Source organism: Centroberyx affinis, unplaced genomic scaffold (genome assembly GCF_046629955.1).
Source record: "Centroberyx affinis isolate AG114_WGS23_722 - 3 ecotype Tasmania unplaced genomic scaffold, CSIRO-AGI_Caff_v1 ptg007590l_1, whole genome shotgun sequence".
NCBI lineage: Eukaryota > Metazoa > Chordata > Actinopteri > Beryciformes > Berycidae > Centroberyx > Centroberyx affinis.
In genome coordinates, this window is record NW_027283828.1 from 52,462 (window position 1) to 66,170 (window position 13,709).

Here is a 13,709-nt window from a genome sequence, read left to right on the forward strand (position 1 = left end):
TTCGGGTGTGACGTCAAACAAAACTGAAATTTTCAAATAATATTCCTGAAAGAAAAAGGATTTTTGCACAACTAAAACTCTTTGAGTGACAGATGCATATAGGGCAAAAACCAAAAAAGGTAGATACAGAGAAAGAAATATAAACCTGCTCTCTCTCTACACTTACATAATACTTTACTGCAACGTTTCAGTCATAGGACCTTCATCAGGCAAACATGTGTGTGTGATGTTTACCTGATGAAGGTCCTATGAATGAAACATTGCAATAAAGTATTATGCAAGTGTAGACAGTGTGTGATTTTTAAGTAAAATTTGCTTGTTATCATCAGTTCAGTCAACAGAATTGTATGTCACGATATCCGAAAATCACCATATCATGACAATTGATTACGCTAATCAATTCGTTTTTCATTATTTCTGTCAACATGCTTGTCTTCACATAACACATGGGTGGTATTAATATGAACTCCATATCTTAAAAGCATCAAGGAGTTATAGTTGTTTCAAGAAAATCTGTTTTTCCTCATTAATAGGCAGATTTTTGCAGCAAGGAGCTCCAAAATCTAATCAGATCATCTATTTTATAAAGGGGAACCTGTGGTGTATACCAGTGGTTCTCAACGTGGGGTCCAGGGACCACCAGGGGTCCTTGAGGGAGTTCCAGGGGGTCCCCAGCAAACTGATGAATTGTTAAACTTAACCATTATTTCATTTACAACACAATTAGAGAATGTAGAAGAATGACTGTTTTGATCATAGTTTCTCTGTTATCTCTCTTCCTACAATACAGACAGTCATGGAGTTCTGGACAAAATCATATCTGACAATAAAAATATTCTCAGATTTGATTCAGAGAGACAAAATCTCATCAAATGGGGGTCTGTGGCTCTGATGTGGACTAAATTAGAGGTTCTTGATATGAAAAAGGTTGAGAATCACTGGTGTATACCATATCATGATATGGCTTACGTATATAGAATCATACGTTGAATAATCACATTAATGCTCCCATTAATCCCATTGAACTGATTAATAATGCTAGGTATGATTGAAACAAAACTAAAATTTTCAAATAATAAAAAATATTTCACACCTCGTTTTGTTTTTAAATAAAATTTGCTTGTTATCATCAGTTCAGACAGCAGAATTGTGTGTGTCACAGTATCCCAAAATCACCATATCATCACCATATGATTCCACTGAAAGACGATAAACGATATTATGAATGAATTATCCACACACACACACACACACACACACCCCTAGTGGACGGATGGAATAAAACCAAAAATCTGTGGGTTACGACTTTAATGAGCAACAACAGAACCCAGAAAACCAATTACTCTATAATTAATATTTCACCAAAGCCATTAGTCCAGAGTCTAGAGTCTAGAGTCTCCGGGCCGGCGGCGGCTCACTCACCTTGTGGAGTAGGTGTAACCAGTGTTGACTGGCCACAGCGATGCGTTCAAGTGCAGCTCAGAGAAATCCTCCATGGTCTGGAGTCTGGACTCTCAGTCACCAGACTGCAACAGCCACACCAGGACACTTTACTTATCTGCTGCTGCTTCTCCACTCATTTACCCCCCCCATTAAACCATCCACATCCACTCACACATGGGTATTACTGTACTTGTGAGGACCTTCATCAGCTGGATTCACTCCCCAACTTTAACTCTCACCATAACCCAGTTCTAATTTTAACCCTAAAACTGGTCGCTGCCAAAATGTTCTTACTATGGAGGATTTTCATCAGCTTCTTTTTTTCTATCCTTGTGGGGACATTCGATCCTCAGAATGTATAGAAATACAACACACACACACACACACACACACACACACTATTGTTCAGCTCTGTCCGTTTCAAGCCGGTCAGTCCCTTCCCATACCAGACAGACTATTAATAACCAAAAGCATAACCCCTTGTTTTTCCTTCTTCTTTCTCTTCCTATAATTCCCCTATGGATTTAATAGAAAAGAAAAACAACAACAACATCATAATGCTTCTTCTTCTTCTCTGAAAAAGACAAAAGATCTCTGTACCTTCATACAGCCTGTGAGAGCAGGATCACGCTGTGCAAAGTCTAACTGAGGAGGAAATACTACTGCCATATAAATAAATAAACACACACTGAGACAGTCAACTAGGGAGCCAAGCCACACCCAGACACACACACACACACACACACACACACACACACACACACACACTAGAGAGAAAGCCAGGTGTGGGGCTCAATAGAGTTCCGTACTTGTAATTAACCCCAAGAAGTACCAGTGATAATCATGAACAATAGCAGGGCTAATTAGTTTCATTAACAATTAATCTATCAATTATATATAATATTAAATATTTTTTCTATTAAATTGATTAATTATTTTGTCTATAAAATGTTAAAAATAATGACAAATGCCAATCACAAGTTACCAGAACCCAAAGTTATTATTCAAATGTCTTCCATAGTCTGACCAAAACAGCAGCCAAAAACCCCAAAGTATTGATTTTATAATGATATGAAACAGAGAAAAGCAGCAAATCTTAGTGTTTAAGTTTTCTCAGCTCCTCTATGAGCTGAGAAAACACTACCATCTGTGGTCGGATGAAACCTGCTCAAAAAGCTGTTAAATAAACTCAAAATGACAAGGTGGTCGAGCTCAAAACAAGGCAGCTTCTCTCAGTTCCTGAACAGTTTACATTCATGGAGATACAGCAACAAACCTCTGGCTGGTTTGGTATTTTTATATCATTCTAACCTTGAAGCTAACTCTGTTCCACCAGCTGCAAATCACTTCACAGCAGAAGCTCAGATCTCCAGGTGAGACCAAGTCAACTTCGCTTGAGTCCCAAGTCAGTCTCAAGTCTTGAGGCACAAGTCCCAACTCCAACTGTGGATTACCAAATCAAATCCAGGTCAAGTCCATGTCATTAATGACTTTAGAAACCTTTTCAAGTCATCAGAGTACAAGTCAGAGTCAAGTCCCAAGTCACCAGAACCCAAGTCAAGTCAAGTCTCAAGTCTTCTCTTCATGCATCAAGTCAAGGCTTATGGGATTAGAACCTTTTCAATGCAATGCAATGCATTTTAATAGCATAAAAACTTAGTAAGTAAGTGCATGAGTTTGATATAATCAGTGTGGCCCATCAGTGTAATCAAAGTAACCCATGTGTCCAAAGTCCAAAAATGTGTGTGCTTGATTCAGTTTGGAAAAAGTAGAAAGTTAAATTCATTAGAAAGAGTTTAAATGTCTTTGGAATATTTTCACATTACTTATATAATATATATTATATTTTATTAGAGGGTTTTTGTGAGTAGCATGACTAAGCCTGTTGACAGTGTGGTTTGGTTTGCCTTGTCACTGCAGAGGGCCTGTCAACTCCGAGCCAATCAGCGTGGAGCTCAGGGGAGATGACGTGACAAATAACCAATCACCTTCTGCAGTGGGCGGGGTCCCGCGAAAAACGAACTGTCAGGTTTGCTAACGTTAGCTGTAGCTTTCAAACTGTCGCCATTTGAATGTAATTTAAAACGCAGGCGGACATAACTTACCTGTAGTGTCGCTCCCAGCAGGCCGGTGAGTCTGTCAGTGAAGCAGCGAGCCGGCTGGCTGCTGCTAACAAAGTATTACTGCGGTCTGCTGGCCAGACTACAGACCCGTTACCTAACGTTACGGTTCCTTTAAAAGACACTCAAAAATTACTCCCGTTACCGCCGGGATAAAACAAAAAAATACTAAGGTTTCCTTCTCTCAGCTTTGCTTTTCTGCGAGAAACATCTTCTAAATGTTGACTGTCAACAGTAAACTCTGAGTCGAACACTAAAAGATGCGGTGACCACTTGCTCTGTTTCGTGCTGGAGAAGATGACGCTGTAACTTCACAGGTTTTATAGAGGTCGCGGTGCTTTATTGCCCCGCTGTGGCGGGAGTGATAACTGCCTCCAGCGGATACACTACCAAAGATCGTTCTTGTAACCAACAAGATACTTCACATCTGAATCAGCATATGAAAACATAACTTTTTAAAATTATATTATTGATGAATACTCAGCTAATATGATAGTTAGTTAGTGTCTCACAACATTATTAGTGAACTAATATCTTATTCATTACGCTGTTTGAATGAATTTAATAATCCTCTCGCAGAATAACTCGTCTAAACTGCCTAACGCAATTCACGCGAAGACGGAAGTAGATAGGAGTGAAACCTCTCGCTTTATCTGAACATACTGCATATACCATATTCCTTGTTTTTTATTTTTGGTCATTAGGAAATTATATGCAACAACATACTGATTGGAAATTTTCAACTAATGCAACGGTGCAATGAGCGGTTTGTATTTGAAAAAGTATAAGCACGTAAAAAAAAAAAAAGAAAGTTGCGTGAACCGGATGTAGAATCTTGCCGAACGAGGTCACTGCAGCCATCAACAACGTGCACCCATGTGTTGGATGTAGAGGCATAAGAAAAATAGAAAACAGGTATGGTCATTTGTAATTTTTCCTTAAAAGATTTTCTGAATATTGTTCCGATATGCTTATGTAAATATTCGTAGGTTATTGCTGTTGACAAATCGCGTTTTATTTCACCAGCGGCCTTTGAGAAGTGTGATTTTGCTAACTTAGCTCAAGTATTCCTGTTGCTGTAGTTCAACATTAGCATAACTAGTAACTAGCTAATCATCTAACTAACTATCAACTGAGTGCACACTGGCTACATATACCACACTGGGTTCAACATCCGCCTGCAACACAACAGATCAGAACGAAGTATCATATGATTTACTATGATTTCTCTGGGTTTGTTTCTCTAGTGTGAAGAGAGCTGTACTCCAAACTCCATTCAAAAATCTGACAAATTAACGTTTTCTTGTTAATGGGATGCAAAATATGCATTAATGAAGACATTTTTATTAATTTATACACTCTTCAATTCGGCATGTATGTAATCCATCAAACATCACTTCGTTTTACTAAAATGTCATCTTTTAAAATGGTTCAAACTGCTGGCTACCTGCCGCCCACCACAGTGTAACGTTATTTTGGTGGCGGAAAAAGCTGAGATGTTACTGAAATAACGCGTTGCTTGGTAAATCATCTATGTGCCGAAAATACCAGAAGAACCTAACAATTCCTAAAAGGTCTTCAGTCGTGTTGTACCAGGTATGAACCTCTGCTGACTAACAAGGACACATTATTACCAGCCTTTTTGAGTGGAATTTGGCATGATATATTTCTACGAGTCAGAACGCATTCATAAGCAAACCAATTTAGAAAAAGTGAAATTTTATTTAAATAAGCGCTGCTTGGTGGATCATATGTATGCTGAATTGAAGTTTGGATTCCAGCAATTCAGGAAAAAAGCCATAAGTAATTTCCTAGCAATTGTTAGCTTTGTATCAGTTCAACAGTAAACAACGTTAGCTCTGTAATCCAGCTTTGTACTGTGTGTGTGAGCAGACATCATGACGTCCCTGGCCCACCAGCTGAAGCGGCTGGCCCTGCCGCAGAGCGACCCCGGCCTGCTGACCCGGGCTGAGGTCGCCTCGCTGCTCTTCGACCCCAAAGATGCTGCTTCCATGGACAGGAGCACCTTCTACGCCCTGGGTGAGTCCTGTCCTGGTCCCAGAATGCACCGCTGTTGTGGTTATGTGTGTTTATTTGTGTGTGTGTGTGTGTTGGGATCAGACTGATATTGGCCTTAAAAATCAGATGTCAGACAATCAATGTCGTCCACAAAATAGGGCAACAGACTTTAATGCGTTGGTCCCCGGTTCTAATCCCATAAGCCTTGACTTGACTTGGGTTCTGGTGACTCGGGACTTGACTCTGACTTGTACTCTGATGACTTGAAAAGGTTTCTAAAGTCTTGACTTGAGATCTTGTGTTTGTGTAAATGACTTAGATTGAAAGTGATGAGATTTGTTCCAGCAGACGACTGAATTGAAATTCTGTTTTCTGAATTTGTATGGAATGATTGAATTTATTGAAGTTGAAACTGATTATAGAAATCAAACTCATGATGCTCTTACCAAGTTTTTATCCTATTAAAACCATATTGCATTGAAAAGTCCTAGATATTTAGTTTTCTTTAAGATATTAATGATGATACTGGACTCTTGATTTGTTCTGACTTGACTTGCTGGTCTACATTTAGACTTGAGACTTGACTTTAATGACATGGACTTGACTTGGACTTGACTTGGTAATCTACATTTAGACTTGACACCAAAAGACTTAGAACCATGTTAGAGTGTCTGGTATTGGACACAGTTCTGCTTCTGTTACCTCCGGGCTTCTTAGCCAGAAAAACTGTAGGTCTTTGGCTCCGCCCACTGAGGTTTAACTCGACCAATGAGATCATTTCTGCCTGTGTATCACTAAACCTCCTCTCTGCCTCCTCCTCTCTCCCTCCAGGTTGCACAGGACTAGAGGAGCTGCTGGGAATCGAACCAGCGTTCTCAGAGTTTCAGGACACTCTGTTCAGCCAGGCGTCTCTCACCCTGGAGCGCAGCATCCAGTCCAAGGAGGTGAACGACAAGCTGGACGCCGGCGTGGCGCTCTTCCTCACCCGCCTCTCCCCGTACTTCCTCCTCAAGCCGGCTCACAAGTGCATCGAGTGGCTGGTTCACCGGTACGATTCAGCTTCTTCTTCACACCTGGCCGACACTTTTGTTCACATCACTAAACCTAATTTTAATCACAAATATAGTTTTACTGTAGCGGAAATATCACTAGAATTCATTATAGTGAATGATGTGATTAAGTTTCGACTGATAAGAGTTTTTGAAGACCGATATTAAGACTGATATTTTTTAATGTACCAATATTCAGTGTTGGTAAATGTTGTAGATATTCAAAAGAAATGACCTAGTAAATGACCTTGTATACCTGTCTGTATTGGTAAATTATAGGTATTCTTTTATTTATAGGCATTTTTTTATTCAGTTAGTTTTTTTAAATTTTTGTATTTATTTTTTACATTTTCATGCCAAAAAATTCCCCCAAATAATTACAAGTACTCAAGTAGTTTTTCCCCCAGAATTTATTCTTGGCAGGGTTGACCAAAAATAAAAACAAACAAACCATATTCCTTAATACTTGTGGAATCAGATCAAAATGTCATATTAGAATCAATTCAGGTTAAGGGCTTCCCATAGACGACCAGTGTAGTATTGATCAATTCTACAGTAAATATGTAATCAATCAAATTGGAGAGGGATGATACTGACTGGACCAGATCCGAATGCTAATAGCTACAAACTGATATATCGGTCTAACCCTAGATTTTATATTTTCGTTTTTTTTTTTGCTATTGTGATCCTGTGTATTGATAACAGCATATTAAGTGGTGTGTGTGTGTGTGTGTGTGTGTGTGTCGCAGGTTCCACATCCAGCTGTATAACGTGGACAGCCTGCTGGCCTGCGCTCTGCCGTACCACGAGACCAAGCTGTTCGTCAGAGTGCTGCAGCTGCTGAAGATCTCAGACCCGACGCACCGCTGGAACTGGCTGCACTGCCTGCAGGTCAGTGGCTGTTTACATGTGTTTCTGTGTGTGTGTGTGTGTTTGTGTGTTTGTGTTAGTGTGTGTGTTTGTGTGTTTGTGTGTTTGTGGTGGGAGTCTGTCTCTGTGCCTCTGCAACTGTGTTCAGGTTAGGGCGCAAATCCAAGAATGCCAAGTCGATATGTTGCACAGTCAGTTAGGGCTGAAATGGGAACCTCTGGCTATCAGATGCCAACATCCGTCTCCTTCTACCCATAATCCCTTGAGTTTCAGGGTGGTTTCCTGTAGTCGGTTTGATTAATGAACCGCACCGCAGTTCTCTTGTTAGAGGACTAATGGTACGTTTTCACAGGGGCATCATTTCACACAGCAGTATTGGACGCTTGATAGTGCTTTGATATTGGTTCCTTGCTGCACCTGATTGGACGAACGCTGTCACTCACTGGGCCTATTACGAAAATAGTTCACCGAAATGCGTTTCTGAAAACATTTGAGCCGAGAAATAAGCCGTGCAGCTGCTGAGTCTGTCTTCATTTTAGATCGACAACGGTTAGTTTTAAAGTTTGTACGCGAGTTTCGGGAGTTTCTAGAGGCGGCGAGTCACGTTGGACGCTCCTGATTTGCATAAAGTAGCCTAGACCTCAACTTTATGCAAATGTGGAGCGGCCGACGTGACGCCCCGTCTCTCGAAACGCACCGCGGCGCTAACAGAATGCATTGCACAGCTGCTTACATAGAAAATGAATGGAAAGCGTGGAAATGACGGATCCTGTGGAAACTTTCGGTGAGACTCTCAGTGTCGTTATTTGGTGCCACCAGAGTTCAAAGGTCATCGATCTCACCTGGACAAACCAACTGAACTAAAGGAGGAAACACTGCAGAGTTCAGATAAACTCTTTGTCTTGATAAAGAAAGTGAAATCACAGCTGCAGAGGACAGCGTTGCAGAAGGAACTCTGTACCAAGTCAGTGTGTGCTGTGCGATAACTGCAATTTACAGAACCAGGAATCATGGGAGAGTAATTGATGTCAGCCTGGTGTTTGTCTGTTCAGAAACCAGGCGTGCCTCTGGCCAGAGGAACGCTCATCACTCACTGCTACAAAGACCTGAGCTTCATGGACTTCATCTGCACCCTGGTCACCAAGTCTATCAAGGTAAACTGACTCGTCTGTCACACCGCATCACACCGAGTCAGACCGCTTCACGTGTGTGTGTGATTTTTGAAATGTTGAAATCAAAGGACGGTTCTAGTTCTGGTGTTCAGCATTTGGCTCCTGTCCCTCATTACACTTCTACTTTATATTATTTATCAGCAAGATTTTCAAGCAAAATCAAAAATACAAGCAAAAAACCTGTTATCAAAGGAAGCTGAGAACTGACTGAGAACCATCAAATCTTCCTTACTTCCCTCTGTCTTCTTCTCTGCAGGCGTACTCGGGACGCTCTGGTAACTGTTCCCAGCTCAGAGTGATCTTCTCCTTCTACGCCTCCACCATCGTCCCGGCTCTGGACGCTGTGGAGAAAGTGTCGGACACCATCATCTCCAAACTGCTGCCTTACGTTCAGAGGGTAAGGTGGGACCAGTGAACAGCTGTTAGCACTACTGATGCTCTAGCCTGTTATTCAGACTGAATGGCCGTTTTGTTCCCATTTTCTGAGTGGGGGGGTTGATTTTCTCCCGAACCAATCACTATTGACCGACGTATCTGGCCGCTCTGACGTTATTTTCAGATTTCAAATTCAACAAATCCATTCTACTGAAATGCCAGTGAAAAACCGTCCCACGAACGGTTCAAACTTTAGTCCCGCCCACAAAGGCTCTGATTGGCTCGATTGTTTCTCAGAGCGAGAACAAGCCGTTGACGAGGGAAACCCCAGACTCTCTGAATCGCTCGACAAAATCTGAAAAGTGGGCGGGACGAGATTCAGGAGTCTGGAACCAGGATACTGATGCACCGATATATCGCTAAACAATCGATATCGGCCTGTGTGGACTTTGACAAGCACAATCGGTATCGATTATATTTTTACAGCCAATTGTTGTGTGTGTGGTGATGTCACCTACAGTTAGTGACATCACCTGGTACCAGAGATCTGCCAGTAGCAGATGGCAAAATCAGTAACATGCTTTTTACCATTAGATGTCAGGCTTTACACAGATTTGGGTTTGGGGTTAAGTTTCTCTTTAAATAGTCTGTGTGAAGCTATCCCACATGCAAACACAGACAGTGTTTTTATTTCCTTTTTAATGGGAATTCCTGTTTATATACACTACCAGTTAAAAGTTTGGACACAGCACATTTCTCTTTATTTTCACTATTTTCCACATTTTAAAGACAATGAAATAATGAAATAACACAAATGGAATTATGCAGCGACCAAAAAAAGTGTAAAACAAATCAAAACTATCTTTTATTTTAGATTCTTTAAAGCAGCCGCCCTTTGCCTTGATGGAAAGACAAAGGCTTTGTAAAGAAATTCATACATAGGATCAACTTCACTATTTATATTTGTCTGAGAAACAAATTTCAAACATTTAAGCAGAAGCCTTTAGATCAAAATGGCTTTAAGAGAATGAGAAACACAGAACATTCAATCAGGAGGGTCCAGACTTTTCACAGGCAGTGTATTTACATTTTTTACCCCCATTCTTATGAAGATAGGCCTATTTCCAACACAAATTCCCCTTTTCAGTTATTTTGCTGACATGTCTCTCTGCCCGCTCCAGGGTCTGAAGTCGTCCCTGGCGGACTACAAGGCAGCCACCTACATGATCGTGTGCCAGCTGGCTGTGAAGGTGGTGATGGAGGCCAGTCTGGTCGACACGCTCGCCCTGCACATCAGCAAGTCCCTGCTCAGAGAGCCGGTCCTGGATAAAGAGGGTCTGGGCTGCCTCATCGTCCTGCTGCAGAACCAGAAGGAGGGAGCTGTCGGGCCCAGGTGGGTGCAGATCCACGGAGAACAGATCGATCATATAATTTAGTTTAGAGGCGTGTTCATAGCCAGCATGTTCAGATCGGAGGCTGCAGTCTAATATGCCTGTTCCCAGTGGTGGAAAGTAACTAAGTACATTTACTCAAGTACTGTACTTAAGTACAATTTTGAGGTACTTGTACTTTACTTGAGTATTTCCATTTTATGCTACTTTGTACTTATACTCCACTACATTTTAGAGGGAAATATTGTACTTTTTACTCCATTACATTTATTTCACAGCTATAGTTACTAGTTACTTTTCAGATCAATATTTTATATTAAAAACATTTGATCATCCTTATAAAATAACTATAAAATAGCATTGTTATAGATTAGACTACCCAAAAGTATAGCTAAATTGTTAAGATTAGCTTCACGTTGACAACTTTAAAATGCTGCTTACATGTACATGTATGTCAATAAATCAGTATTAATATTCCAATAATTTATGAAAAATATAACTCTCTAAATGGGGACAGTTTGCATAATGAGTAAGTTTACTTTGATACTCTAAGTACATTTTGCTGCCAATACTTATGTACTTTTACTTAAGTAAGATTTTGAATGCAGGACTTTTACTTGTAATGGAGTATCTTTACATTGTTGTATTGCTACTTTTACTGAAGTAAAACATCTCAGTACTTCTTCCACCGCTGCCTGTTCCTCCTCAGAGCCTGCGGTCGTCTGTGCTGCATGTCGTCTCTGGTTGCGACGCTGCAGCTCCTGGCGGCGCTGCATGACGTCGGCCCGCTGCTGCGCTACCTGCTGCCCCACCTGCTGCACGCCGTCTTCAACAACACACCTGGTGAGACACAGGGCCGCAGGGTTTAGACACAAAGTCTTACTGAGATCTGTTTTGTTGTTGTTTGAATTTACAGTACACATGGACACATAAATCCAGTTCCCAACCCTTACAAAAGGGTTGCACACTACCTCTTCTGGATACGCTCTGTGAACTGAACATTATAACGATTAACCACCGAGGATGATTAAAAAATCTAAAATAATCTCTTCCCTGTTGTTTTTCCCAGATGAGGTGGAGATGGAGGAGGCCGAGACTCCGGCTCCCAGTCACTGCAGAGTGTTGGAGTCGATCCTGCAGGCCGTTCCCCTCACCAAAGGCCTGGACAACACTGTGGCTCGGTAAACACACAGCCTTCCCCCAAAAAATATTAAGAAACATCTGATTTTTGAGTTTGAGGGAAGGACTATAGCCTGGTGGTTACAATAACTTACATAATTTAAAGCCTTAAGAGGGATCAGTGTCTTAAATACAGTTATTGGATGTCTTATTTTTAGCTATGGGTGGTACTGTTAGTCGGTCGGTCTCTCTGTTCACCGCTCTCTGGGTCACATGAGCCACAGGGAGTTAGACTACAGACTCTCAAGCGGGAGACCCGAGTTCGATTCTCAGCAGAGACTCTTCCACAAAATTCAACGTCGCAGGCTGTTAGACTCTTAGTCTTGTTTCACCATGCAGTGCAGGTTCCTTTTTGCTGTATGCAAATGTACACAGTAAACCGGCCACTGTGTATGATTATGATTTCCCCATGCTGCCTTCAGCGTATTGAAAAGTTATAGCTGAGTGACCGGTGTTGTTGTTCCTGCAGTTTGCTGCTGGATGAATATCTGAGTCAGAACGAGCCGACTGACGAACACGTCGCCGCCCTCAACCAGCGCCTGCTGCCTCTGGTGCGACTGTTCGAGTCCAAGTGAGTCTGACTAAATACCACCATGTTTCACATTTTAGGCATTCAGCTGATGCTCTTTAATGTTGAGGAACCAGAAACTAGTAAAACTGTCAAATGAATCCATGTACATGTTGCCACTTTGACCCATTTAGTTGAAATATTTTCTCCTAAATTATGATGGTTGGAGATTGCCGATGTCAGCTGTCTCCTTGGAAAACTCTGCCTACTAAGTGTCAGGAAAAGAGCAAAAATGTATTTAACGATTGGAGTATAATTGAATTTTCATATTTTTATACCGTATTTATATGTACACAAGACCGCAAATTATATTTTTACAAGGCAATCTTACATGGGAACTATCTTTCCATGGGCTTTAAGCTGATTAGTCCCAGTATCAGTGTGCATGTAAAAACACTCATTTTAAGTCACTCAGGTCAAGAGCGTCAGCTAGGTGTCTAAAATGTAAAAACATACAGTATTGTGCATTACCACATGGTGTTATGAGACTAACTTGATGTTAGTTAGTCTGTTCTGATGCTGAACACTAACCTGTGTTCTCCCTGCTCAGGTACTGCACAGCTCTGGAGGCTGCAGTCGCTGCTCATGTCGGAGACGTCAGCAACACAGAACAGAAGCAGCTCTTCCACCAGTTCCTCTCTCTGTCCATGAGCAGCGGAAAATACCAGGTACGTACGAGAGGAGATAGAGTGTGTGTGTGTGTGTGTGTGTGTGTGTGTGTGTGTGAAGAGCAGGGTAACTAGATGCAAGAGGAGCTGACACGCACCAATGGAAGAAAATAACTCCTCAAACTGAGATGTTGGAATACAGAAAGGCCGTGTTCATGAGCGCTCACACAAAAGCACCAGGCAGAAAATACAAAATAAAAGCCAAAAACGTAACCAAACAGAATAAAATCAGTGTTAAAAAACGACAGAAAAGACATGAGAGCAGTGACACTGTAAAGACAGAAACGTGACTTGACCTGTGTCGTGTCCGTCTGCAGATCCTGGGCGACTCGGACACTTCCCTGCTGCTCAGTCTGAATCACCCGCTGCCCTCCGTCCGCAGCCTGGCTGTGGAGCATCTGATGGGCCTCATCTCCTCCGGACAGGTATGTCAGCAGAGCTCTTTTGTTTTTTTGGCGTTTTCTTTCCTTCTGTATTGACATTTTTGTTTGCTTTCACATGAAAAACAACAATCAGTCCAGTAACAGCATGCAAGCAATTCTATAGGGCCAAATCTTCCTCTTCACATTTAAAGTTCAGGAGCAGACAATAAAAACAGTTTTGTTGAACACCAGAGAAGATCATTTACAGCAAAGAGTGCAGACAAGTCCATCATGCTGAGATAGAGAGAAGTTGAAGGAACTGGAGTCAGATTTGTTTTGACTCTCTAACCTGCAGGATGACAGGTGACCAAATAAGTGTCCAATAAGTGAGAGTTTGATTCATGTGACTTTTGTTTACAAGTCCTGGTTTTTGGGCAGTATGAACCTAAACTAACCAAATACAAAAACACAACAAAGTCTATAGCTTTCACAT

At 41.4% G+C, this 13,709-nt stretch overlaps 2 protein-coding genes across 2 annotated transcripts in view; one reads left to right on the forward strand and one right to left on the reverse strand.

Annotated features, from left to right (window-relative positions):
• Nucleotides 1-1,531, reverse strand: part of LOC139639715 (SUN domain-containing protein 1-like) — a 35,254-nt gene extending 33,723 nt beyond the window's left edge. Inside the window, exon 1 of the mRNA XM_071513863.1 lies at nt 1,423-1,531. Within this exon, the coding sequence (XP_071369964.1) occupies nt 1,423-1,496 (74 nt within the window). The 5' untranslated portion in view covers nt 1,497-1,531. The remainder of the gene's footprint in view (nt 1-1,422) is intronic.
• Nucleotides 1,532-4,403: 2,872 nt separating this feature from the next.
• The window catches only part of heatr1 (HEAT repeat containing 1), a 42,499-nt gene continuing 33,193 nt past the window's right edge, over nt 4,404-13,709 (forward strand). Inside the window, exons 1-12 of the mRNA XM_071513864.1 lie at nt 4,404-4,478; nt 5,457-5,603; nt 6,414-6,630; nt 7,381-7,522; nt 8,554-8,655; nt 8,930-9,070; nt 10,230-10,441; nt 11,149-11,263; nt 11,514-11,620; nt 12,088-12,189; nt 12,737-12,854; nt 13,172-13,279. Coding sequence (XP_071369965.1) covers nt 5,462-5,603; nt 6,414-6,630; nt 7,381-7,522; nt 8,554-8,655; nt 8,930-9,070; nt 10,230-10,441; nt 11,149-11,263; nt 11,514-11,620; nt 12,088-12,189; nt 12,737-12,854; nt 13,172-13,279 — 1,506 coding nt within the window. The 5' untranslated portion in view covers nt 4,404-4,478; nt 5,457-5,461. The remainder of the gene's footprint in view (nt 4,479-5,456; nt 5,604-6,413; nt 6,631-7,380; nt 7,523-8,553; nt 8,656-8,929; nt 9,071-10,229; nt 10,442-11,148; nt 11,264-11,513; nt 11,621-12,087; nt 12,190-12,736; nt 12,855-13,171; nt 13,280-13,709) is intronic.